At 43.6% G+C, this 25,154-nt stretch overlaps 1 protein-coding gene across 2 annotated transcripts in view; it reads left to right on the top strand.

Moving 5' to 3' along the window:
• Positions 1-25,154, top strand: part of cyth1b (cytohesin 1b) — a 289,435-nt gene that overhangs the window by 61,339 nt on the left and 202,942 nt on the right. Inside the window, exon 1 of one of the 2 annotated variants that reach the window (XM_038777858.1) lies at positions 2,756-3,015. The exons of the other annotated variant lie outside the window; for it this stretch is intronic. Within the exon in view, the coding sequence (XP_038633786.1) occupies positions 2,943-3,015 (73 nt within the window). The 5' untranslated portion in view covers positions 2,756-2,942. Of the gene's footprint in view, positions 1-2,755; positions 3,016-25,154 lie in introns of those variants that run through there. 2 annotated transcript variants of the gene reach the window in all.

Genomic DNA, 25,154 nt, shown 5'->3' with positions numbered 1-25,154 from the left:
GGCAGAGGCAGAGAGTACCATGGGCACCACCGCCAGGACTGGGCAGCAGTGGAAGAACCAACCGCTGCACCCCGCCCCCAATGCGGCCCCCACCAGGCCAATTGGTCGGCAGTGCTTGGTGAGGATGGACAAGGGCACCCCCCCCCCCCCCGGGCAGCCTGTTCTGCAGGGTCCTCCCTGAGCACCTCCTGCTCAAGCAGCTTCAGTGCATCCAGTAGGGCTGTGGAGGCTAGGCACATACCAACCACTCCTGGTTCAATATCTAAGTCCATTCTCTGTAGGGGGTAAAAGGCAGACTTGTTAGCATGGTGAATATTCCTGTGCCCAGCCATGTCTAACGGGCTACATGGTGGCCCTGGCCTGCACTGCAGCCTCTGCCCCCATATATTCCCCAGCACTGGCCGTTTCCCCTGACACTTTGCCCTCCGCACCGCAACCCTAGCCCTGTCAGTGCCTGCCAGTTGGGGGGGCCTTTAAAAATATCCTCTGTCCCTGCCGGTAGGGATACGGGTGGCTGGGGCTACTCATGCCAGCGGTACACTCAGGCCCATGTCCTGCGCCTTCCTGTGGGGTCCACTGTGGGTGAGCCGTGTGGATGCCAGCAGTGTGGCGTTGCGTTGTGTGTGGGGTGGGGGGGGGGGGGGGTGCGACACTGCAGTGCCATGCTTCATGGCATGCATGCAGGCAAGGCCCATAGATGGGGCTTGGCAGGGGAAGTGGGCACCCCTTGGGATCACAGCTGTGGTGTCCCGTTGGTTCTTTGTGTGGCACACTGGTTGTGCCTACTTGTCTAGTGACAGGATGGTCAGGGACAGGGATGCAGTGATGGGCAGGGTTTGGTGACAGCCGGTGATCCTGCGGGGTGGGCCGGTTAAGGGTTTCATTGTCGGGACATCTCCTCTGCGAGGGGCAGTGTGCCAAGGGGGGTGCCGATGCCCGTGGTGCATGCGTCTGCAGGTTGAGGTGCACTCTGCGGCTCCCCTGATGTCCCTGCAGTGGGGCAACATTGGATGGGTGCACTGGGGGTCGGAGCCTGGATACCCCAGTTCCAGGGGGCATCCTAACCCCAGGACCCATCTCCTGGTCACCCTCTGTCACTACCCCCGGTCATGGCAGACACCCCCTGGCCAATGGCACAACTGTCAACCGACTGTTGTGCCTTTGGTAACTTGGCTTACCTCCTCTCTCTTCCCTGTCGGCCGTGGCGTTTGTTTCTCGATTTTAAATATCACAAGTGAACCGCGCCGTCATCACTTCTGCCTGGCAGAGGCGGAGAATCATGGGAGGCTGGAACATGCTGGGTCGTGCTAGTTAATGATATGCTAATTAATGGCCATTACTGGACAGTTTGCATGTGCATGCTGGTGCGCCGCATGGAATGCATCATGCTACTATCGAGGCACCAAGCATGGCGTTCCATTGGGCGATCGGTGTTGACCTCTATTTTCAGCTGATGAGCGATTCTCCGCCTGATCACGATTTCTGTGTCACTGGACAGGGGATAGCGCCCCATATTTCTGAAGGAAAAAATGTTTAAGATGAGTATATATTTAACTCTGCTATTCCTGTGGTCGTCCAACAGCATATCAACCAGTAACAAACTTGATAACAATCAGATGGGCAGCTGATGCCATTGAGGTTATAGGTTTGGGCTTTGAAGACAGCCATGTGATGTTTTACTCCTGCTTTGCATGAAGTGTAAAAGAGCAGAATTTTAGCTTTGATCAGCAATTCTAAATCAAACCGAGTTTGGAATCTTGGAAAGAAACTTCATGACAATCATTAAATCATAACTGTTGTCTATTGTGCAGAAAAATTAACATGAATTAATCTATTCATGCAATATTTTTCTGATTTTAAAGTAATTTTTTACAAAAATGGAGCTCCGAATGTGGAAAAAATCAACTAGCCTATCGAGAAAATTACATTGTAAAACAAGCCTTTTTTAGTAGCAAGATGCATTTATATCTTGTCCAAATTTCTACACTTAGCCTGTCACATTGCATAGAAATCTGCAGACTTCTGAAATTCATTATGAATGTCTGAGGGGCATATTTCTTTAAGCTAAATATGATGGGTCAGTGGTTCAAAACATTGCACAAAAAGTCCTCTGAAGGTGGAATGTTTTGTAACGTGGCATAAATTGGCAGTGCTGTGGTCAGTTATGAAACAATCCATGTCTTTTGTCGAGAAATCAGGGAATAAAGTTTAGTTTGCTATCAAACGAGGAATCTTGGAATCATATTCAGAAGAAACTTTTCATTTTTTTGAAGAAACTTATAGTTGCAATCACTTTTTAAGATGGCCTTTTGTAACACTAGCTCGTAATTTCTGTCAGTTTTTAAAAAAAACCTTATTCACAACATTGGTGGTACATTTTTGCAGCATGTTCATTTTATGTAATGGAACAGTGAGTTGCTAAGCAACGATGAACACTTGATACTGAAAAGGTTTCATAGGTGAACATAGAATCCTCATCATAACTAAAAGCACCTCATTGAAAATTTAATGGAATGCAGCTTGAAGAGGGGCTGGAGGGAAGTGGGGTTGGAGATAAAAGTAATTCACAATTATTTGACTTTATTGCTCAGTTAGAGCATCGATTGTGCTTTCGTCTCTGTGTATCTGATTGGCTGAATGAAGACTGTGATGCAGGTTGTCATGCAGTGACATCGTAATACTTAGCAATTTGGAAATATTTAAGCCTTTCCTGGATGTGTGGCCAGTGAAATTCGATTACTGACGGTCTGCTGCAGTCGTGCATCAAGAGACAGTCATATGGTTTCTCTCTATATATAGTGTTTCCCTATTTGGGAGAGAACTTCGACTCTGACCACCAGTGAGATTAAATGATCCTGTGAAGCCTGTGTAGAGAAAAGACCACAGCCACAGAAATAAATGTATTTGATGGCTTTTTGGATTATAAAACATTGAAGCGAGTGATGGGGACTGTTAGTGAGCTCTGTGCATCTAGCTTCCAGGCTTTCCTGTGTCCAAGTGTAAATAGAAAACCAGGTATGTTTGAATAAAATTTGAAGCTGATAAGTAACCTTGAGCCAGTACTGTAAGAATGAGCACTTCTAAGTCGTGTTGTTTAAAAGTGAATAAAAGAACAGAAACTGACCAATTAAAATGGGCATGACATTCTGAAACACGTTGATCTCGTTACCCTAAACTAGTCTTATAAGTGCTGAAAATGTATCTCCTATTTGTGTATATTCCAAAGCATCGTACTTTGTGCATGTATGCCATAATAACCAAAAACTTGGCCTGAAGTGATGTTTGCTTTTGAAGAGTATTTTCATGTGTCTTTAAAATTGCATTAGAAGAGAAAACATTTTTAAAAATACAACTGCGAGATTGTATTTACTCCTAAAATGTTGCAACTTTTTTTTTTCAAAAGCTCTTGGCTTTTCTGAAGACTTTGGAATGCTATTCCAGTGGTGACTCTGTCGGTATTGGTTTCTATATACTTAACTGGATTTTTGAGTAATGAAACATCTGGAATCCTGCTGGAGATATAAGCACTTGTTATTTTTCAATTAAATTTCCTTCCAGTATCGACTTGCTAACTAATTTTTTACCTTGGATTGTAATAGAATTATGATATTTAGAAATTATTATCACTCGTCCCTGCATATTCTTTGTCATGTGCATAAGAATGCTGACTGAGGTAGTGTTGATTAGCTCTAATGAAATAAGTGATTTGTTAATTTGAATTTTGCAGTCTAATATTCACAGCAATAGGGAAAATACATTGTATTATGTTTGGTTTGATTATTAAAAGAGTTTTGCAGTAAATATTCTGTAGCTAGTCGTCATTGTGTGGTTTATATGAAGTTCTCAAAATACACATGCCTTTGTCTAGATTTGAGTGAGTTTGTTGATCCTGAAGTATGTGTCTAATTGATTTCCATTGTATTGACAGATAGACCATATGGCAGTTTTAAAAGCAGTTAAGATGCAGTTGATTGCTCCTTGAAGAGTGATAGTTAATTCCAGCAGGATTTCTTAGAATGATAAAATGGTTACAGCACAGAAGTAAATAATTTTGCTCTTTGTGTCCATGCCAAGGAAGAACAGTTCAGCTTGTCCCACCCTTTCCCTATACTCCAAGCTTTTTCCCCATGTAATTGTCTAATACCTTTAAAAGCCGTGATAAGCCACCTCCTTGGAAGGGAGAAATGTACAGGGCTATGATCGAAGAGGACAGGGAGTGGGAATAATTGGATAACCTGCACCAGCACGGGCAGGATGGACCAAATGGCCTCCTGTGTTGCATGCTCCTCAGAAATTCATTTGCTCCATTTTCCATTCCCTTCCCTACTCCCAATCCCAGAATAGTCAAGAAGGGTTTAAATGTGTACATGTTAATTCAATGTAATCCATCTAAAATAAAATTGCAAATGTAGAAAACGCCTTCATCACAACTCATGTTTTTAATTATCAAAAGAATACTGCAGGAAATTCTAATACTCTGGAATAATGGTTGATTAAAGCATAATGCGGTGGCAAAACAGTGCTTTATAATCTGTCAGTGTCCTTTCCAGCCATGATCCTTCTGAGTGTGATGTTCTGTCATTTAGTAGATTGCTCATTTGGATCAGAAACAAATTCAAATATTAATTTGGGAAAATAGAACTTGTTGGGCATTGTTGCCTTGTGCCAGTAAATCCAAGTGCTGTGCGTAAAATGCATGCTCCTATTAAAATCTGCAGTGTTACATTAGCACTAATACTAGGATAGACATCAGTCAGCTGATTAAAGCTTGAAATGTTGAAATGTTGACAATAGAATGCTTCAATTAGTCCGATGATTCTGTTCCGAAATGTAACCTGAATATTCAGACGTTGCAGCCGTTAATTTTTGCATATACAGCTGCATAATGAAATTAAATACACCTTGTCGGACTTAAAAGGGAGGGGGGGTTCTTTTCATTCTTCATTCCACAGCCAAAATCATTACGCAATTTAAATAATCTATTCAGTTTTGTAGTTAAACCATGATTGGAAAATAGACAAAGTAGATGAGAAATTTTACGTGTGCAACGCTGATATTATTCCCAAATAAGAACATCTCATAGAGACCTGCATGATATTTGCACATTCACAGAAAATCCTAATTAAATAAAGCTTGTACTGAGCTGGAATGATAACTTGTCAATGATGAAATTCAGGTTACAACATATATCGGTTAAACAGAAACTGAAGAGTTTATACTTTGAGATTCCACCTTGGATTTAGAGTACTTGATTGGAGATTGAACTACTGGGTCGGAATTTGCTGTTCGCTTTTTTTTTGCATATTCTGTGCTTTTTCCTTTTTTTCTGTTGCAGCCTGTGCAAATTATGGCTTTACTTCCCTCTGCCATTATTACTCCAGAATGTAATTTTAAGGATTTCTTCCCTGTGAAGTATAATAAACGCAGTTGGCAGTGATATTAAATATTCACTAAGCTTGATGGGTCTTGCTGTTTGTAAAACAGCCCACTCCTTTCCAGCCCCTTGATAGAAAAATATTGCACTTTTATTGAACTGTAAAAAGATGGGTTTTCAAATTTGATATCAAAATTTGTTAACTCTAAGGATAGTTTGTAGTATTCTGGGCTAGTTGGTTAGCTTGGCAGAACTTTCTGTAACCTTTAAACTCAAGCTGGTTAAATTATTGATGCTATGAAGGACATTGGGGTGGATTCTCCACTGTCCACCACCAGTAGCAGGTTCCCCAATGCGGCAGATAATCAAGAAATCAGAATCGGTGGGTGCCGATCCAAGCATGATGCTCCAATCCCTGCTAGCGGAGGGTCGAGTTTCGCTTGTGTGACGATATATATGAATGCTTGGATCCGCCCCACTATTCTCCGGCCCTCTGGGCTGAGCACCACGTGGGCGGGGATTACTACAGGTCTCACAAAGTGAGCCTGACATGGTGGACCAAGGGGATAACTTCTTTCAGGATGAGTGATTAAGTGCTGAAACCCCAGTGTTTACACATCAAAGAGTGATAAATGCATTGCAATCACAGCTTGAGTGATTGGAATGCACTTAGTGAATAGAGATGGGGGAGGGGCTGATTTGCAGTGGGGTGAATAGAGGGTGGGGGGCTGATTTGCAGTGGGGGGGGGGGGTTTGATTTGCGGTGCGGGGTGGGGAGGAGGGCATGGCCGCGGGACTTCAGTATTGGGCCGCTTGCTTAAAGTGGCAATCCGAGGCCGGGATTGCCTCTGGAATCCCTCATATTCCTTGCCAGGCATAAATTTGCATGGTAAACTGTCATCATCGTGACGCTCCATTTCAATGACATTGGTGTGTCATCAGCCGGCCCACCCGTGCTGTTCCACCCCCGATGGTCCAAACCATGTGTGAACCCAGCGGGATGGCTGCGGACTGTGTCTAGTGCCGCCACACTCAGCCGGGATCCATGCCACTAGCGGCGGGGGGGGGGCTTTTGCGAAGGCTGGGTCGTCAGTCATGCATATGCGCGGCCCGGGTCCCGGCCATTGTCCGCCCGCTTTCTGCACGATCCATGGGCATTTCACTAGGCGCTGGTGCAGGCCCCTCACTGGAACTGCAATCAGTGAGGGGTTAGTACTGATTTGCCAGTCGTGAAACACCTTGGCATTGGCACTTAGCCGCAGGAATGGAGAATCCAGCCCATAGTCTCCCAAAAGGAGAATTTTGTGCGTTGTTTTATCTGTCAATCAAGCTGAAAGGCCTGCCTCACCACCCTTCCTCTTTCACAGTTGCAGTGGAATTTCAGTACTCAAATGTCTGTGGTTATTGCCTGGTCAGGAGGTGCTGTGAGACTCGTATGCTTGTGGTGCCTTTTGTGTAGTGTCCCTTGCTTTGACTGTCCACTAATGTTTTTATTTCTTTCCACTCTGATTCAGTCTGTATTGTGCGTTTTTGTAAATGTTTTTATTGAAGTTTTTACATATTATACACTACATTCGGTAAGGATAACTGCCGATTACAATGTTCATGTCAGTTACCTCTGTGCTGATTTTTCCTGTCGTTCCCCCTTACCTATTGGCTCCCGTGCCTCCTCTCCAACCCCCCACCCCGCTCTATTGGCTGTTGGCTTTGAACAGGTCCTGGAACAAGTTGGTGAAACGCCCCAACGCTTTGTGGAAGCCATCCTTTAACCCCGGATAGAGAAATTGATCTTCTCCAGGTGGAGATATTTGGACAGGTCTGCCAGCCAGTTTGCAGCTGTGGGTGGTGCTGCTGATCGCCAGCCAAGTAAAGTTCTTCGGCGGGCGATTAGGGAAACAAAGGCTACGGCGTTGGCCCTCTTCCCCATAAATAGTTCTGGCTGGTCCGATATCCCAAAGACTGCCATTCTTGGGTGCGGCACCCTCATCCCACAACCTTGGACATTGCCTCAAAGAAGGCTGTCCAGAACTTGGCTCTCCACTCTGCAACTAGATCCTCAATTTTCTGACCAATAGACCACAATCAGTAAGAATGAACAACAACACCTCCTCCACAATAGTCCTCAATACCGGGGCCCCGCAAGGCTGCGTACTTAGCCCCCTATTCTACTCCCTGTCCACACATGACTTTGTGGCAAAACTTGGTTCCATCTCCATCTACAAGTTTGCTGACGATATGACCATAATGGGTGGGACCTCGAATAACGACGAGTCAGAATACAGGAGGGAGATAGAGAACCTAGTGGAGTGATGTAGCGACAACAATCTTTCCCTCAATGCCAGCAAAACTAAAGAGCTGGACATTGACTTCAGGAAGCAAAGTACTGTACACACCCCTGTCAGCATCAACAGGGCCGAGGTGGAGATGTTTAGCAGTTTCAAATTCCATGAGGTGCACATCTCCAAAAATCTGTCCTGTTCCACCCACGTCGACGCTACCACCAAGAAAGCACAACAGTGCCTATACGTCCTCCTATTTTTCCTATCTCTCATCCAGTGGGGAACGACTTCTTTCTAAGAGTCGTCCTGCAGGTCACCACAGGTTCCCTTCCCCAAACTGTCCACGTCCAGTAACTCCTCTCGCATTGTGCTTCTTGGGGTTCATGGGTATGTAATAGTCTCCTTGCGGTGAAAGTTTCGACCTGCAGATGTCTGAGTTTGTTCCTGTTTGGTAGTTCCAGTCTCTCAGTCAGCTTCTCTGAGGTCGCTAGTCTGCATATCTAACTGTCAGTGCTCCCCCTTGTCTGTGTCCACCTGGTGCAAACCTATGGTTGCCGCAGATGAGTCAAAGCGAAATGTTGCCTCATCTGGTTCCAAGTTCTCAGGGTTGCTACAACCACTGGGCTTGTTGAGTGTTTTGCTGGTCGTTCCTGTAAAGGATTCCTCGACCCTCACCCATTCCATGTCTGGGTCCTTCACTCGCCAGCCGTGTCTGTCCAGTGGTAGATTTGCAAGTTCAGGAGGGCCAGGCCTCCCTTGTAGTACTTTTTAGGGATTCTTGTATTCTTTCCCCCCCACACACACAAACTCCATAATTGTCTTTGTTGAATGGAGAAAGGCCTTCGGGATGTAAATCGGTATGGATCTAAGCAGGAAGAGAAAACTGGGCAGTACGTTCATTTGATTGGCTGCACCCTCCCCTCCAGGGAAAGCAGGAGTGCATCCCATCTTAGCAGGTTCTTTCTAACTTCCTCCGCCAGACTTGTCAGGTTCTACTGGATCCCCAGGTAGTGGAATTTGTTCTGGGCTATTTTAAATGGTAGTTCCTAACTGTGCATGGACACCAATCCACATCAGAACCCCAAAGTTCAATGTCAAATTCCATGTTACACCCCACCCTGCAATTCTTTTTATTATTTCATGGGGTATTATTTCATGGCTAGGGCAGTATTTATTGCCCATCCCTTATTGCCGTTGAGAAGTTAGTTATGCCCTTTCCCCACCATGAATGTTGCAAGAGCTCAGCCACCCTCCGACCATTCAAGGCTGGACTCCATTCTTTGTGAGTGTTCTGGATCCCCAATGCTCCCACGCTGCATTCATCACAATTGTTCCTGCATCTACATCTCTCTCCATTCTCTCCCTGAGCCTTCAACCTGTCCCTCTATCCATTCTGAACCCCAGGTGCAAACTTCCTCCTGAACTGAAACTCAGCTCCAGCTTCTCTATCAACCACCCATATTGAGTAGTTTTTTTTTTTCACAGTTTCCTGAACCTCCAATCTGGTATATTTTCTTCCCATCTTGCTAAACTGAAGCCTCACATGCGTGGTGAATGTAGTCATTTCAGATATATTGTATTATGTGTATTTGGTGCAGTGGGTGTTAAAAGCTGGGGTTAGTGTGTGTATGACTGCTGCAGTAGTGTTTTTACAAATCCTGCTTTGCAAGACAGCTCAGCTTTTTGAGAGCTGGAGGTGCAATTAAAGCATTGTTAAAGCTTGGCCCAATTCATTTATGTTTGGATTAAGAGTGTTCCCTGGGGAGTAGATAGTTGGAAACATTGTGTTCTGTTAGTATGATGATATAGTTAATGGGAGGAACCAAGAGTTTGAGCAGTCAGATGTTGATGTTTCAGTTTAGGTTTTAGATTAGGATGTGAACAGAAGTCCAGCATCTGTTCTTGATATAATCCAGTTAAAGATATGTCTGTAGTTAGACCAGCAGTTTCTTTCCAAACGGTTCGGAGTTTCAATTGAGAGCTGGAAGTCAAGCTATGAAGGCAGATTCTGAAGCCTTCAGCTAGAAATTCTGCATTGTTCTGACCGTTTCAGTTGTCTTTCTTTAAATCAGACTCAAAAGATCTATTTTTAAAAGTGAAGTTTCAAGACGTGACTGTACAACAGGTATTCCTGAGTGCTAACTGTATTCAAAAGTGGATTGGATCTGAGATGGTTCTGTTGCTTGTGTAGAAGTAAAGATGACAGTTAAGGGTTAGAATTCCTACAGAAAGAGCCCATTCGGCCCATCGAGATTGTAGCAACCCTCACTGTTGCGATTCTATAAAGGCTTTTCAACTTGCTTCATGTGTGATTATTTTATTGCATCTTACTTCTTGAAGCATTGTCAGACTTTTATTTTGGATTAAAATATTGTTTGAAAATATTTGTGGTGGGTCAGTACAGGTATTTATTATTTGGAGCAACTTTGGGGGGAGTAGGGTGTGCAAGGGATGATGCCTGCATGTATTGCATAGCTTTCTAGAGTGGACTACAGATTTTATCCATTTAACTTTTGGTTTGATGCTGGCTTATTATGTTAACCCTTTCCATCTCACTGATAGCATTTACTCACCTACCCCTAGGCAAAAGAATCTGCTTTCTGCTGCTTTTTCAGCCTTTGTCTTCATGATTTAGACATGAATGTAAATTATTTGTTTATGATCCAGCATGTCCAATTTGAAAAGTTAAAATTGAACGGACTGCTTTTAAGGGGAGATTGCATCCTGTATATTCAGAATATTCAGGCCAAATGGCCTCCTTCTGCACTGTAAATGTTATGAATTCTATGAATTAGAGATTTGGTTCAATGTGTGGAAATGAGGGTGTGTGGAGGCATCAAGATGATAGGAGATTACTGAGTTATAAAACATTCTAATTATGCATGACTCACTTGTGATTCGTCCAGAAATGCATTCATAACTTCCTTTGTTTGTGTTACTGAATAACCTCGCCTGCACAATTACTTGTACAACTATGCAATGAAAGTATTTCTGGGAACAAACCATAATTCAGTTCCATGAGGAGCTGTTTGCAGTGACATTTTGAACGTTTGTATATATGTCTATATCTTGGGAATAGACAATTATACTGTAACAAAGGTGAATCAACATTGATGATATTTGCTGTAATTTATTACATTTCAATTACAGTGCAATAATAATTCTGATCTCTGGAAAAATAGCGAGTGTTGTGTACATAATTGCAACTTTAAAATAGGTTTCAATTGATCAATTTTAATTGTGTAATGATGGAAATCTTGCTGGGTCAAATAGCTGGTGCTTTAGTTTAAATAATAAACCTGCATCAACCTGTTTGATTAAATGGTCCCTGCTTTAATTTAGCTAATAAATTGTGGGAATGAGGCTCAGTTGACACAGCTTCCTGTTCGGAATATAACACTCTTAAAGAGAGAATGGAAACTATGGTCTCAAAATACAAATACCACAACACACCTATAAAGAAGACACAGGATCTGTTGTGACCAGCTTGTGTACGCTTGTTCCATGCCATATTAAGATTGGGTTCTTCTGTAGATGTCCAGGGCTGCTGGAACCATCATTGAAAATCCTCAAATATGTTTAAAAAGCAAAGGGTGAGATCCATTTGGTGAATTGGTCAGCCCCAAAACCCAACTTGCTATTTGATGAACTCGTTCATCAATTTGTGGTGCGAATGGGCACCAAGGATGCTTCAGCAGTGGTATTTAAAGGGTTCACACGTTCCATTGAGGTTAGTTGTTGGTTTGTCCTTTTGGATTGCTGGACGTTTGATCAATTTTCCATCTTACTATTTTGAGATGATGTTATAGTCAGCATGATTAATGCTATAATGTGCTGAGGAAACAAAGTTGTTCGACTATCTCCTGATGGTGTTCTTACACTGCTTAGCTTTATTGATCTTGTGGAGTTTTAAAAAATGAATTTAGAGTACCCAATTGTTTTTTTCCAATTAAGGGGCAGTTTAGGGTACCCTGGGTGGGATTCTCAACGCGTGTGCCCACCCCCGGTGATTCTCCCCGCGCGATGGGCCGAATGCCCGCCAAATTCGGCCGAGTCCTGGCAGCGTCATTCTCATGTGGTCCTACCCGGCGGGACCTCGGCGTTCTGGCTGCGGGGGGGGGGATCTGACTCTGGGGGTGGGGGCCTCCACGGTGGCCTGGCCCGCGTTATTCCGATGGGGGCCCATGTGCCTTCGCGCCAGGCCCTGGTTGGTCTCTGCCATGTTGTGTCAGGGAGGTGGCAACCCACATGCATGTGCGAACTCGCGCCGGCCGTGGCGTATGCGTGAACTCACGCTGGCTGTGCTCACGCCCGTATCGGCAACTGGAGCTGTGCGAAGCGCTCCAGTGCCGTGCTGGCCCCCTGTGCGGTGCAGGATCGCTGCTCCTAGGGGCCAGATGACGCCGTCGTAAAATGCTCCGACGTTTACAACGGCGTCAACACTTAGCCCCAGGATCGGAGAATCCTGCCCCCTGTTTCTCCAACACAAAATTAGTGTTTGTACCGTTTGGCCTTGTGTATGTTTTTTACTGTTTTAATAAAAAGATATGCCCAATCCACTTACCCTGCACATCATTTTGGGTTGTGGGGTGAGACCCATGCAGACACGGGGAGAATGTGCAAACTCCACGCGGACAGGCTGGGATTGAACCAGGGTCCTCAGTGCCGTGAGGTAGCAGTGCTAACCACTACACCACCGTGCTGCCCCTGTTCTTGTGGAGTTAATTAATTATTTAAGTGTTCGGAAGACTGAAGCAATTGTCTTGTATCCCCATTCCAAACTCGCTAACTACCAATTCCATTCCTCTCACTGGCAACATTGAGATTAAGCCTACCTGCTCACCATCTTGGTGTCACTTTTGACCTCGTATTTGTGCCATCACTAAGACTGCCTGTCTGTTTTCACATCCTTAACTTCACTGTTTCAGTTAATCTGCAGTTGAAACCCTCATTCCTGCCCACGTTACCTCTAGACTGAAGTATCCCAATGCACTACTGGCTGCTCTCCCATAGTCTATCCTCTTTAAACTGGAGGCAATTTAAAACTCTACTGCCTGTATCTTAATTTACAGCAAGTCCCATTCCCTTGTCATCTCTGTGTCTGCTGACCTACATTGGCTTCTGGTCAAGCAACATTTAAAATTCTCATCCTTGTTTTCAAATTCGCTGTATTCAGCTTTCCCCCATCGCGAATCTCCTCCAGTCCTGCAACTCTTAGAAATCGGCATTCATCTAGTTTGGCCTCCTGAGAATCCCCGATTTTTAATTGCTCTGCCATTGGTGGTTACGCCTTCAGTTGTCTCATCACCAGAAGTATAAAGGGTTAGCTGTTATGAGAATAGCATAGATCATCGGTGATGTAATATCACGTGCCGCAAAAGCTCAGAGATGCTTCTGGAATCACCCTTGTTCTTCTCAATCCCTGTACACAGTTGTATATGGTTCATAAATGTTTAAAAGCTCCTGGATCCCAAGTTAATTGATTAAAGTAACAAACATTGATAGCAAAAGCCTTACCTCTACCCCTTACTTGATCATGTGGAAGGCCCCAGTCCAGCAGGTAGAGGACCATTTCAGATTTAGCACAGAACCCTGATAAAGAACACTCCTCTATTCCATTGACAGCAGCGGAGACAACATTTTAATAAGACAGGGTGTTATTGAGGACATAGCAAAAGCAACTCCTGAAAAGGTTATTAAGGCCGTTGATTCATATTTCAGTCTTCAAAGAAACATTATTATAGACGAGCCAGGTTTAACCGGTGCAACCAGGGATGCAGAGAATGCATTGATTTTATTTTAGTTTACAACCTGTATCTTTTGGCTGAGAGTTACAAGTATAGGGCACTGAAGGATGAACTGATTTGAAACCACAGTTAGTGTGCTTGATGAAGCCCTGTCTCATTTTTTGTAGTCGAGAGAAGAGGAAACATTATGGAAGAAGTTAAATTAGCCAGGCAGGCTGAACTATAGAAACAGAATAGAGTTTTAATCTGGGGTGATTAAGATTTTGTGTGGAGTCACACTGCTGACTCAGGCCAGAATATGAGCAGTGCAGGTACCAGTGCATCCCCGAAAGAGCAAACCCCGAAGAAGGATGGAGCAGTCATCCCCATTATCCAGTGCTCCTCTTGTGGCACAATAAAGCCCCATAGGCGCAAAGACCGTCCCGCCAAAGATGCAGAGTGTCATTCTTGCTGTCGGCAGGGCCACTTTTTCAGGTGACTGCCTCAACAGAAAGCATCTTACTCCAAAAATTTGAAGGAATACTGATCGGATCAAGCAGGAAATAGACGACGCAAGGGAGCAAGTGCCTTTCTTGGGTGAAGTTTCAAAACCCCCGTGTCTCCCCGTGTCTGCGGGTAATATATGATAAAGGGATAAGGAGTAGCAGATTTAAAACAGATGAGGAGAAATTACTTCTGTCAAAGGGACGTGAACCTGTGGTCCTCACTACTCCAGAGTGCGATGGATGCCGGAACATTGAGAAAATGTAAGGAGGAGATAGACAGATTTTTAATTAATAATAGGTTGTGGAGAGTGGGCAGGAAAATGGAGCTGAGGCCGAGATGAGATCAGCCATCAGTTGAATGGCAGAATCGGCTCGAGGTGCTGAATTGTCCACTCCTACTCCTTACGTCCAAATATCAGTAGAACTTGGAGATGCTTCTGAAAATAACTGCATGCATATCTATCCCCATACGTTGTTGCATATAGTTAAATGTTTGGAAGTTCCTAGAAGCCATGTTTCCAATAGTCTCTGTTGAACGCTGCCAGGGACTGTTTTTGATGATACTTCAATCCCAAGTTCTGGAATACGCTCCCTAAACATTTTTGCCTCTACTTTCCTCTTTTAAGACATTCCTTAAAACCTACCTCTTTGACCATGCTTTTAGTTGCCTGTCATGGCTCTGTGCCATACTTTGTTTAATAATTCCCCTGTGTTAGTACTTTGGGACTTTCATTATGTTAAAGGCACTATGTAAATATAAGCTGTTGTGCTGGATTGCTGCCTTGGTGCCTGAGTCATTAGAGTATTTTTGGAACTGCACATTGAGTGGAGTACCCGAAATGGAAGTGCTAATTTCTCTCATCATTTTTCTCCTAAGGGGAAAAATAGCTTGACAGATGCACATAGTGTGGACTTATCCCAAGAAAATAATGGTGCAGTTGCCAACATAAACCGCTAACACTTGTAGTGCACAAAAAATGTCTTTGAGCATTTCCAACACATCTTCCTTGAGATGTGAAGAAGGAATAGAAATAAGAATATCGTGAACCAAGGTGCTCTTCAGACTTGTTTGTGCAAAGCAGTTATCTCTGAGGTGACAGTTGCAGTTTTATGTTAAAGATAGAAGGATGGACAGTGCATTCTATTTAAGTGTTTCATGGTGTTATCCTAGTTTGGGTGGAGTTGGGTGGAGATCCTGTACTTGCAGAGAAGAAGCAGATTGTGGTTAATGAGGTCTTGGCTCTTTCAGACTGTTGCATATTACTACATTGCAATGTAAAGTTGCATCAAATGTCTCTGTTTCCAAGGTTAACTCTATATTGGCCCTAAAATGTTCCAGAAATAGGGGTTAATTCAAAACCTTTAGTATAAATGCCATATTTGGGGGCGTATTACAAATGTTATCTAGAGCTACATGCAGAATGAATTCTTAATGATGCTTTTACAGCAATTTAATCTAAATTTCATTTTTAAAAACAATTTTTATTCTCCTTTTTCACATTTTCTCCTAAATTTACACCCAACAATAAACAATAATCAGTAACGAATGTAATGTCAATCCCCATATCAATAACAACGATCCCATCCTCCCACCAAACCTCAAACATTAGCCCGCATGTTAACATAAACAAATGACAAAAAGGAATCAGGAATCACCCATAGTCACCATTAACACATACAGTCCCCCTCCCCCCAACCCTCCCAGCCCCCCACCCCCTAATGTTCGATGTGATCCAATTCTCGAAAGTACATAATGAATAACGCCCATGAATTGTAGAACACCACCATCCTTCCCCTCAGTTCAAATTTGACCTTTTCAAGCGTCAAGAATTCCAGCAGGTCCCCCAGTTGATCTCCACCCTAAAAGGATCCGCCTTTGGGCCATTAACGAGACGAAGGCTACAACATCTGCCTTCGTGCCCGTTCCCAACCCAGGCTGGTCCGACACCCCGAATATGGCCTCTCAAGGGCCCGGGTCCAGTTTCACGTGCACCACTTAGAGATTACCCTAAACACCTCCTTCTAGTAATCCTCCAGCTTTGGACAGGACCAAAACATATGAACGTGGTTTGCGGGGTCACCTCCCCCCACAACGTTCACACATATCCTCTACCCCCTCAAGGAGCCAGCTCATCCTCGCCCTTGTAAGGTGCGCTCTATACACCACCTTCAGCTGTATCAGCCCCAACCTCACACACGAGGTGGAGGCGTTCACCCTCCGGAGCACCTCACACCATACTCCTCACCTCACCCTCACCCCTCACCCCATACCCTCTCCCCTCCTCCATATCCTCTCCCAACTCTTTCTCCCTCCCACTTTGTCTTGATCCCTTATAGCGGTGCCTTCTCCTCCAAAATAGCCCCGTAAACCGCCGATGCTACCCCCTTCTCTAGCCCCTGTCATCAGCACCTCCTGCTGCAATGTGGAAGCCGGCTCTACTGGGAAGTTCTGTATCTCCTTTCTGGCAAAGTCTCGAACCTGCATGTATCTAAATATTTCCCCATGCTCCAGCCCATACTTCGCTCGCAGCTCCTTTAATCCCGCAAAACGGTCCCCAAGAAATAAATCTTTTTGTGTCCTAATTCCTTTCTCCTCCCATCTCTGAAGATTTCCATCCCACTTCCCTGGCTCAAATCCATGGTTCCCCCGAATCAGCATTTCTCTTGACCCTGCCCCCAACCCGAAGTGCTGTTGAAACTGTCTCCAAATTGTTAACGAAGCTATTACAGTACTTCCAAATTCTCAACGAAGCTATTACTTATCTAAATGCCATTTTGAGCCAGTTTGAATTTACTGTGGCAATGTATTTGGGTGCATTTTCAATTTGAAATCATTATGAATTTACATTCTCTACACCTAAGTGATTTTGGTGCTTGGATCATGTATTAGTTTTCTTAAATATTAAATAACATAATTCTACTTCTTTTCAGTGCCCATTTACTCTTTTTAAAGCAAGACATTATAGTAAATGAGCCCCTCTGTATTGAAGTAATAGACACAATTAGGGTAGGAGCAAAATACAGATGGGGATGGTGACGCCAGAGTTAAATCTGAGGTATTAAGGAACTCAGAATCAAGTAGGTCAGTAGTGCTAGGGCTGACGAATGTGTGGAACTTGATGCAGGACAGGATGCAGACAGCACGATTTTGGATGGAATGATGTTTGCACAGGGTAGAGAATGGGAACCCATCCAGGAGAGCATTGGGATAGTTGTGTCTTTAGTGCCGAAATCATGGAAGATGGAAGTGGGCTGAAACTAGGTGGGTAATGTAATGATATGTATATAGGTACACCAGTGAAGGGTTAATTATTACATATCAGTGTAATTCAAACACTAGAGGGCACCACCAGTTCTCAGTATAAATATCAGACCTCAGGGAATCTTGGGTAGTTTGTAAGTGTCAACAGAGGAGACGTATTGATCACAGCTCAAGGAGTAGTTTAGATTAGAAAGAGTTAGCATGAGGACATCATTAGTTAATACTAGATTATAGATTATTGTTTAACAGACTCAATCTTACTTTATTAGTAGTTATAGCTCTGTAATGTGTGCAAACTCTATTTAAATTAATCGTTATTCAATAAATTAGTTTTGCTTCAATCTAAAGATTGGTGGTTTCTTTATCATCCACTCATCAAACCATTCTGGATCACAAGGCAAAGAATAATGACATATTACCACAAAGTGTAATAAAACAGGTAATAAATCAAATGTAGAAGTCGGCATTCTTTGTGGTGGGGAATGAATGTAAAAGAAGCTCATTTTGAGGCTGAATAGGATGCCATGAAGAATATTGTTCAACCTGATGAAGTGGCCATGTAGAGTAAATCTGTGCAAATGTGAAGATTTGTCATGGGGCCAAAGATGATAACTTCATGAAGAACAGCTATTTGGGTATTCCCATGGTCCATGGATCATTAAACCACAATAACATATTGGCTTTAGGGAGTAAGATGTTAAGAGCATCCCATCATTCCTCGGTGGTATAGGCATCAGGCTGTCGTGGAATATAATTATTGTCTTGTCGTTTGCTGCATCACATCTTTGCCTCAGGATGTGAAGCTGAGCAGTGAAGCAAACTGAAAGCGTCTCAGACTCAACTTGGGACTTTTTCACAAGTGTCCCTAATTGGTACAATATGGTTGAGTTTCAGTTACATTAGCACCCATTATAAATCGTTTATTTTAAAAATGAGGTTCTATACGTGCAGTGCCATTTTCCACATCCTGCATGAGTTTCCTGTTGATGCAACAGGTGCGTGCCACCCATACCTTTTATGAAAAAGAAATGTATATGTGCATAGAGCTTTATTAAGATCTTGATAGTGTACAGGGAACATTTGATCTAATTAGTATTTTACATTAAGAATAGCCGTGAAACTATCTGCTCTCGCCATTGTTAGGTTTTATCAGACAGCAACTTGGGCAACTGCTTTTATGATGTTAAACACAAAACAAGCAGCTGCTGTCAAAGTTGCTCTTTATCTCACTGAGAAACTTGACATGGAAGTGGAAACTTAGCATGGACGCACAGGGAGTGTGTGAGGTTGTGGTACTTTATATACCCAAGATGTATTTGGCTTGTCCATTGAATTTCTAATGCTTTAACGCCATACAACTCTTCTGGCATTGCAAATTAATATTTACAACTGTGGCGTGTCATTCTTTCATATTTTGATTGTTGGATTTTTTTCAAATATTAAACCAAAAAAGCTTGTACTTTTCTTTGACAAATGAGACACTGAACTGGATTTTTAATCACCACAAAAACCCGTAGCCTATAGGGTAAATGTATCAAATGTCACTAGCGCTGTACATTTGACATTGACTGCAACATTTGGGCTACTGTATGGATCCTGAATTCTTATTGTTAATCTTGAGAAAACATTGCCTTGCTCTTTGGCAATCTAGGGAAGGGGAGCCACATGCCAAAACCAAACATGTCTTCCAAAACTTTAGGCATCTGGGGACATGTGTGGCCTTAGAGATGGTGAGTTACCATATTGTTTATCAGTGCACAAACTTGCATTACTGATGTCAGTCTTCAACTGTGAAAGCTGCAAAACTAAAACTCAAAATAATCCTGATTATTTGGTCTACCTAGCTATGAGAGATTTAGGACCTGATGGGTTGATGAAATAGAATGCTGCACAAAACTCTAATTTAAATACAAGGGCTATTTAAAATTATAATTAATTCATTCAAAATGTGAATTTGAAAGGCCCTGAATTCTGATTCTTGACGCTGAGATGAATCAGAAACAGATTGTGAAGAACGTGTATTTACAGCTGTTGGTTTGTAATTGGCCTGTTTGCACTTGGGTATCAAATCAAAAACAACTACTGCTTCTCAAATGTGCAGTAACTTTGTTGTGCAAATACAACTAGACAACGTGTATCCTATCAGATCATCTCTGCAGCTTGAGGAGTTTGAAGCCACAAGTCTGCTTTCAAGTCTCCCAAAGCAGACAGTGAGTAGTGAAGAGCTTGAAATATGACATGACAAAATACAATGCTTCTTTCCATGTTTGTGTTATAGCATGTCGCCTGTTTTTTCAGTTCTTCAGCTGATCTTATGAGGTTTTCCATCATCGGTATAAATTGAGCCTTCATGGACTCTTCCTCCTCCTTTACATTCACTTGGTTTCATCAGTTCCACCAATTCGTCTGGAGAGGATTCTGCTTGATGCGACTGAAGCACTTCAACTATTACATCTGTGATCAGGCCTTCAAATCCCTCCTCAGCAAATTGGTTTGCCAATTTAACAATCTTGGTTACTTTAGCATCCATATTGTGGAATGCTGTGAAATCATTCACAGCCTCAGGCCAAACTTTTTCCAGCAGGCTTTTATGATTGATTCTCTAGCCTCATCCCATAAATCTTTAATTATTCCAATTGATACAAGGATGTTGATTCCTTCTCGCAACCACAGACAGTGGTTGAAGGGTTTGTTTCCATAATGTTGAGAATGTTGCTGAAACTTCAATGGGTGTAGTTAACTTTTTATGCTATAGAGGGCAGCACGGTGGCGCAGTAGTTAGCACTGCTGCCTCATGGCGTCGAGGTCCCAGGTTCGATCCCGGCTCTGGGTCACTGTTCATGTGGAGTTTGCACATTCTCCCCGTGTTTGCGTGGATTTCATCCCCACAACCCAAAGGATGTGCAGCGTAGGTGGATTGGCCATGCTAAATTGTCCCTTAATTGGAAAAAATTTATTGGGTACTTTAAATTTATTAAAAAACAAATTAAAAACAAAATTAAAAATAAAAACTTTTTATGTTATAATGACCCCTCTGCCCATTGGCTGAATGAGTGAGGTTGTATTTGGGAGCAAAAACAATACTTCAGCCTCTGGCTGGCGATCTGCAGGGCAAGGTGGATTTCCAGTTACATTATCAAGGATAAGGGCGGCACGGTGGCGCAGTGATTAGCACTGATCCCTCATGGTGCTGAGGACCTGGGTTCGATCCCGGCCCTGGGTTACTGTCCGTGTGGAGTTTGCACAATCTCCCCGTGTCTGTGTGGGTCTCAACACGTACAATCCAAAAGATGTGCAGGGTAGGTGGGTTGGCCATGTTAAAATTTCCCCTTAATTGGGAAAATAAAATTGGGTACTCTAAATTTATAGAAAAAAACATTATCAAGGATAAGTAGGACCTTGAAGGCCAAGTTGTTTTTTTCTCAAATCCTGACCTCGTGCAGAAAGCAATTTTCAAACCAGTCTTAAACACTGCTGCTGTATCCCAGGCACTGCTGTTTTGCAAATAAAAAACTGGAAGATAAGAAGAGCTGAGTTTTCTGACCTATAAACCAGCAATGATTTATATTTAAAGCCAGCCGCGTTGGTGGAAGCAGGTTAGCTTTTCCTTTACAGCAATTTGGCATTTTCTTGCAGAACAGGCCAGTTTGATTTGCTGTGGCAGGTACCCTCTCTCCTCAGTGCATTTCTTCAGTACCTAGTGAAGCCCTCCTGCAGCTGCATGGTCAGCTGATGCAACCTCCCCCACAAACCTCACATCATCAAGACCAAGGTGCTTTTTAAACCGACCAAACCAACCTGAGCTGACTGAGAACAATTAAGAGGACATCAAGAACAAATACCGTTGGTGAGGAGTCACTGAGGAGCATTCTGGGAAAATCGCTCGGTAACCATAAGCGAGGAGGGGATTGCAGAGGACCTAGTGCTCAACCAGAGGAAGAGCAGTCAACAAACAGAAAGTGATGTGGGACCAACCAAAGCAGCAGTTTTAAATCTATTCAAGTAGTTCAGTTGGAGTTGGAGCTGCAGCTGCAGGTTGACTCACTTCGAGCATCCGCACTGCTGAGAAAGTCATGGATAGCATGTTTAGTGAGGTGGTCACGCTGCAGGTGAGGATTGAACCGGCAGAAAGGGAATGGGTGACCATCAGTAACAGTAAAAACGATTCAGAATGATAGTGGAGGAGTCAACACCCTTTGAAACAAATATAACACTTTGGATGTTGTTGGGGGAGGGGGGTGGACTCTCAGCGGAAAGCAGCAGCAGCCATGTTCATGGCCCAGTTAGTGGCTATGCTAATCAGAGGGGCGGGAGGAAAATGAGTGGCAGGGCTATAGTGGTAAGAGATTCAATAGTTAGGGGAGCAGACAGATTCTTCTGTGGCCACAAATATGACATCAAGATTGGTATGTTACCTCCTTGGTGCCAGGGTCCAGGAGCGGGTGCAGGGCATTCTGGGGAGGGAAGGTGAACAGCTCGTGGTCGTGGCACACATTGGTACCATCAACATAGGTAAACTAAGGGATGGGGATCACAAACTGAGTACAGGAAGTTAGGAGATAAATTACAATTGTCATATGAAATGGGTGTTTAAGAAATGTACCTTTTAAGAAATGGAGCTGCTCATGTTACTGGAGTGATGTCAGAGTGTGGGTGGAGCTGAGCTCTACTTCTTTTTAGTTTCAGTTTGAGAAAAAGCTTGGGTGTGTCTGTTTTTCAGTGAGCTGCATCTGAAGGCTGCCATCCAAAGACTATCTTAATTATTTGGTGAATTCAGAATTATAAATGTTTTCAGTATTGAATGTAAACCCTAATGTGCTGCTGTTTAGAGGTTTGTTAAGTCTTTTGGGTGTTAAAAGAACAGCATCCAGATTACTTAGTGCTGTATTCTTTGGGGGATGTATTTGAATTAATGGTTGCTAAGATATTCACTTTGTTTTAAAAAGGTTAACTTGAGTTCATAGAATAAACATTGTTTTGTTTTAAAAAATACTTTTCCATTTCTGCTGTACCATACCTGTAGAGTGGGCTGTGTGCTCCCCATACCACAATCTATTAAAAGTTGTGGGACAGGTGAACTCCATGATACACTTTGGGATTCTCTAAGTCCTGACCCATAACAAAATGCAGGACCTCCAATGTAGTAATCTCAGGATTACTCCCAGTTCCACATGCTCGTGTGGGCGTGGTTTAGGAGCTGTGGGCGTGGTTTAGGAGTTGTGGGCGTTGTTTGGGGTTCTGGGCGTGGTTTAGGGTTTGTGGGCGTGGTTTAGGGTTTGTGGGCGTGGCCTAGGAGCTGTGGGCGTGGTCTACAATGTGAGCATTGTAATGACGTTACTGTGAAAATCCCTGTCGCCACACCAAGGCGCCTGTTTGGGTCCAATTCACGCAAAAAAGCAAGTTTTTCGGGACTTGTGGGAGGAAACCAGAGAACCTGGAGGAAACCCATTGTTTAAGATCAGGTAGGTCAGGTTCAGATCAAGAAAATGGAGGTAGTGCATTCTCTAGTAATGTAGAATTCCCGGCTGGGTCACTGTCTGTGTGGAGTCTGCACGTCCTCCCCGTGTGTGCGTGGGTTTCCTCCGGGTGCTCCGGTTTCCTCCCACAGTCCAAAGATGTGCGGGTTAGGTGGATTGGCCATGCTAAATTGCCCGTAGTGTAAGGTTAATGGGGGGATTGTTGGGTTACGGGTTACGTGGGTTTAAGTAGGGTGATCATTGCTCGGCACAACATCGGAGGGCCGAAGGGCCTGTTCTGTGCTGTACTGTTCTATGTTCTATGTAGAAGATGAAGTAACGTCGTCCTGGTCCAGATGATCCAGTTGCTTTCCACTTTAAGGTGGTGAGCTGACTGGTGGTGATTTAACCTGAGGATCACCGCACCTGAGGCGAGGGGCAAGGTTAAGAAGGTGGGACCTTCATGAATAACCCCAGCCAGTGCAGGAATTGAACCCGTGTTGTTGGCCTTGCTCTGCATCACAAACTAGCTGTCCAACCAACTGAGCTAAACCGGGAAACAATGATAGAATTACAGAAGAAGCAAAGTTTTAAAAAGGGCCCAGCAAAGGACATTGACAGGGTTAAAATGTTTATACTTCATTGCAAGGAGTATTACAAACAAGGTAGATGAGTTAACAGCACAGGTAGACACATGGCAGCAGGAGGCCATTGCCATAATGGAAACCTGATTAACGGAGGGGCAGAATTGGCATCTTAATTTCCCTGGTTAGTCTTCAGACATGATAGAGTGGAGGCCAAAAAAGGAGAGGAGTAGAGCAACAAATGGTTAAAGAATCAATTCCAGTTGTGAGAAGGGATGATATATTAAAGGGGTCAACAAATGAGGCTTTATGGGTTGAACATAGGAATAAAAAAGGGGCAGTCACACTACTGGAAGTATACTACAGACCTCTAAATAGCAGAAGGAAGATAGAAGATCCGATATGGAGGCACATTTCTGCCTGTAAGAACAAGAGGGGAATAATAGTAGGAGACTTTAACTATACCAAATATCAACTGGAATTCAAACAAATAAGGGGCATTGAGGGAGAAAAATTCATGCGGTGTGTCCAGGAAAGTTTTTTTCAACCAATTAGTGACGAGCCCAATGAGAGGAGATGCAATTCTAGACAAAGTCTTGGGGAATGAAAAAGGGCAAGTGGGTGAAGTAGCAGTTGGCAACCATATCGGTGATCGTGATCACAATTCAGTTAGGTTTAGTTTTACTTTGGAAAAGGGCAGAGATAAAGCAGGAATAAAAGTTTTGAACTGGGAGGAGGCAAATTGTGCAGGAATGAGAAGGGACTTGGCTGAGGTGGATTGATAGCGCTGCGAGAGGTTAAATCAGTGGAAAACCAGTGGGAAGCACTAAAAAGCGAGATCATAATTGTGCAAATTCGACATGCCCACTCCGAAAATAAGAGTGGCATACAGGGGAAGATCAAACAGAAAAATAAAGTGTACAATAGGCAGAAAAAAACTAAGCACTGTCTGTGTTTACAAAGGAAAAAGAGTGTGCAGATCTAGTACTTCTGGAGGAAGACTGTAGATATTGGATGGGATAATCAGAAAGAAAGAGGAAGTACTCGAAGTATTGGAATCCTTGAAAGTTGATAAGTAGGCAGGAGCAGATAGATTGTTTCCGGGACTGCTGAAGGAGGTCAGGGAGGAGATAGGTGCTTTGAGGATGATTTCCCATCCTCACTAGATACAGCGGAGGGACTGGAGAAATGCAAATGTGGTTCCATTGTTTAAAAAGGGACCAAATGAAATGCCAAATGTTACAGGCCAGTTAGTCTTACGTCAGTGGTTGGCAAATTATAGGCTCAATCCTAAGAGATAGTTTGACTGTCATGTAGAAAGGCAGGGTCAGCAAAGATTTGTTAATCATAGATTATCATAGAATTTACAGTGCAGAAGGAGGCCACTCGGCCCATCGAATCTGCACCGGCTCCTGGAAAGAGCACCCTACCCAAGGTCAACACCTCCACTCTATCCCCATAACCCAGTAACCCCACCCAACACTAAGGGCAATTTTGGACACTAAGGGCAGTTTGTCATGGCCAATCCACCTAACCTGCACATCTTTGGACTGTGGGAGGAAACCGGAGCACCCGGAGGAAACCCAAGCGCACACGGGGAGGATGTGCAGACTCCGCACAGACAGTGACCCAAGCCGGAATCGAACCTGGGACCCTGGAGCTGTGAAGCAATTGTGCTAACCACAATGCTACCATGCTGCCCCAATAATAGAAGGTCTTGCTTCACAAATTTCATTGAATGAAGGTGGTGCAGTGGATGTTGTGTATATGGATTTTATGTGATGTAGGACACGTGGCAGATTGGTCAAAAATATAAAGCCTATGGGATACAGGGTAATGTGCCAAACTGGGTAAAAAGTTAGCTTAGTAACAGGTAACAAAGGGTAATGGTTAATGGTTGCCCTTGTGAATGGAACGTTGATTCAAATGGTGTCGCACAGGGTTCTATGTTGGAACCCTTAATGTTT

The sequence above is a fragment of the Scyliorhinus canicula genome, chromosome 18, assembly GCF_902713615.1.
Source record: "Scyliorhinus canicula chromosome 18, sScyCan1.1, whole genome shotgun sequence".
Taxonomy (NCBI): domain Eukaryota; kingdom Metazoa; phylum Chordata; class Chondrichthyes; order Carcharhiniformes; family Scyliorhinidae; genus Scyliorhinus; species Scyliorhinus canicula.
This window is presented reverse-complemented; position numbering and strand designations above follow the sequence as displayed.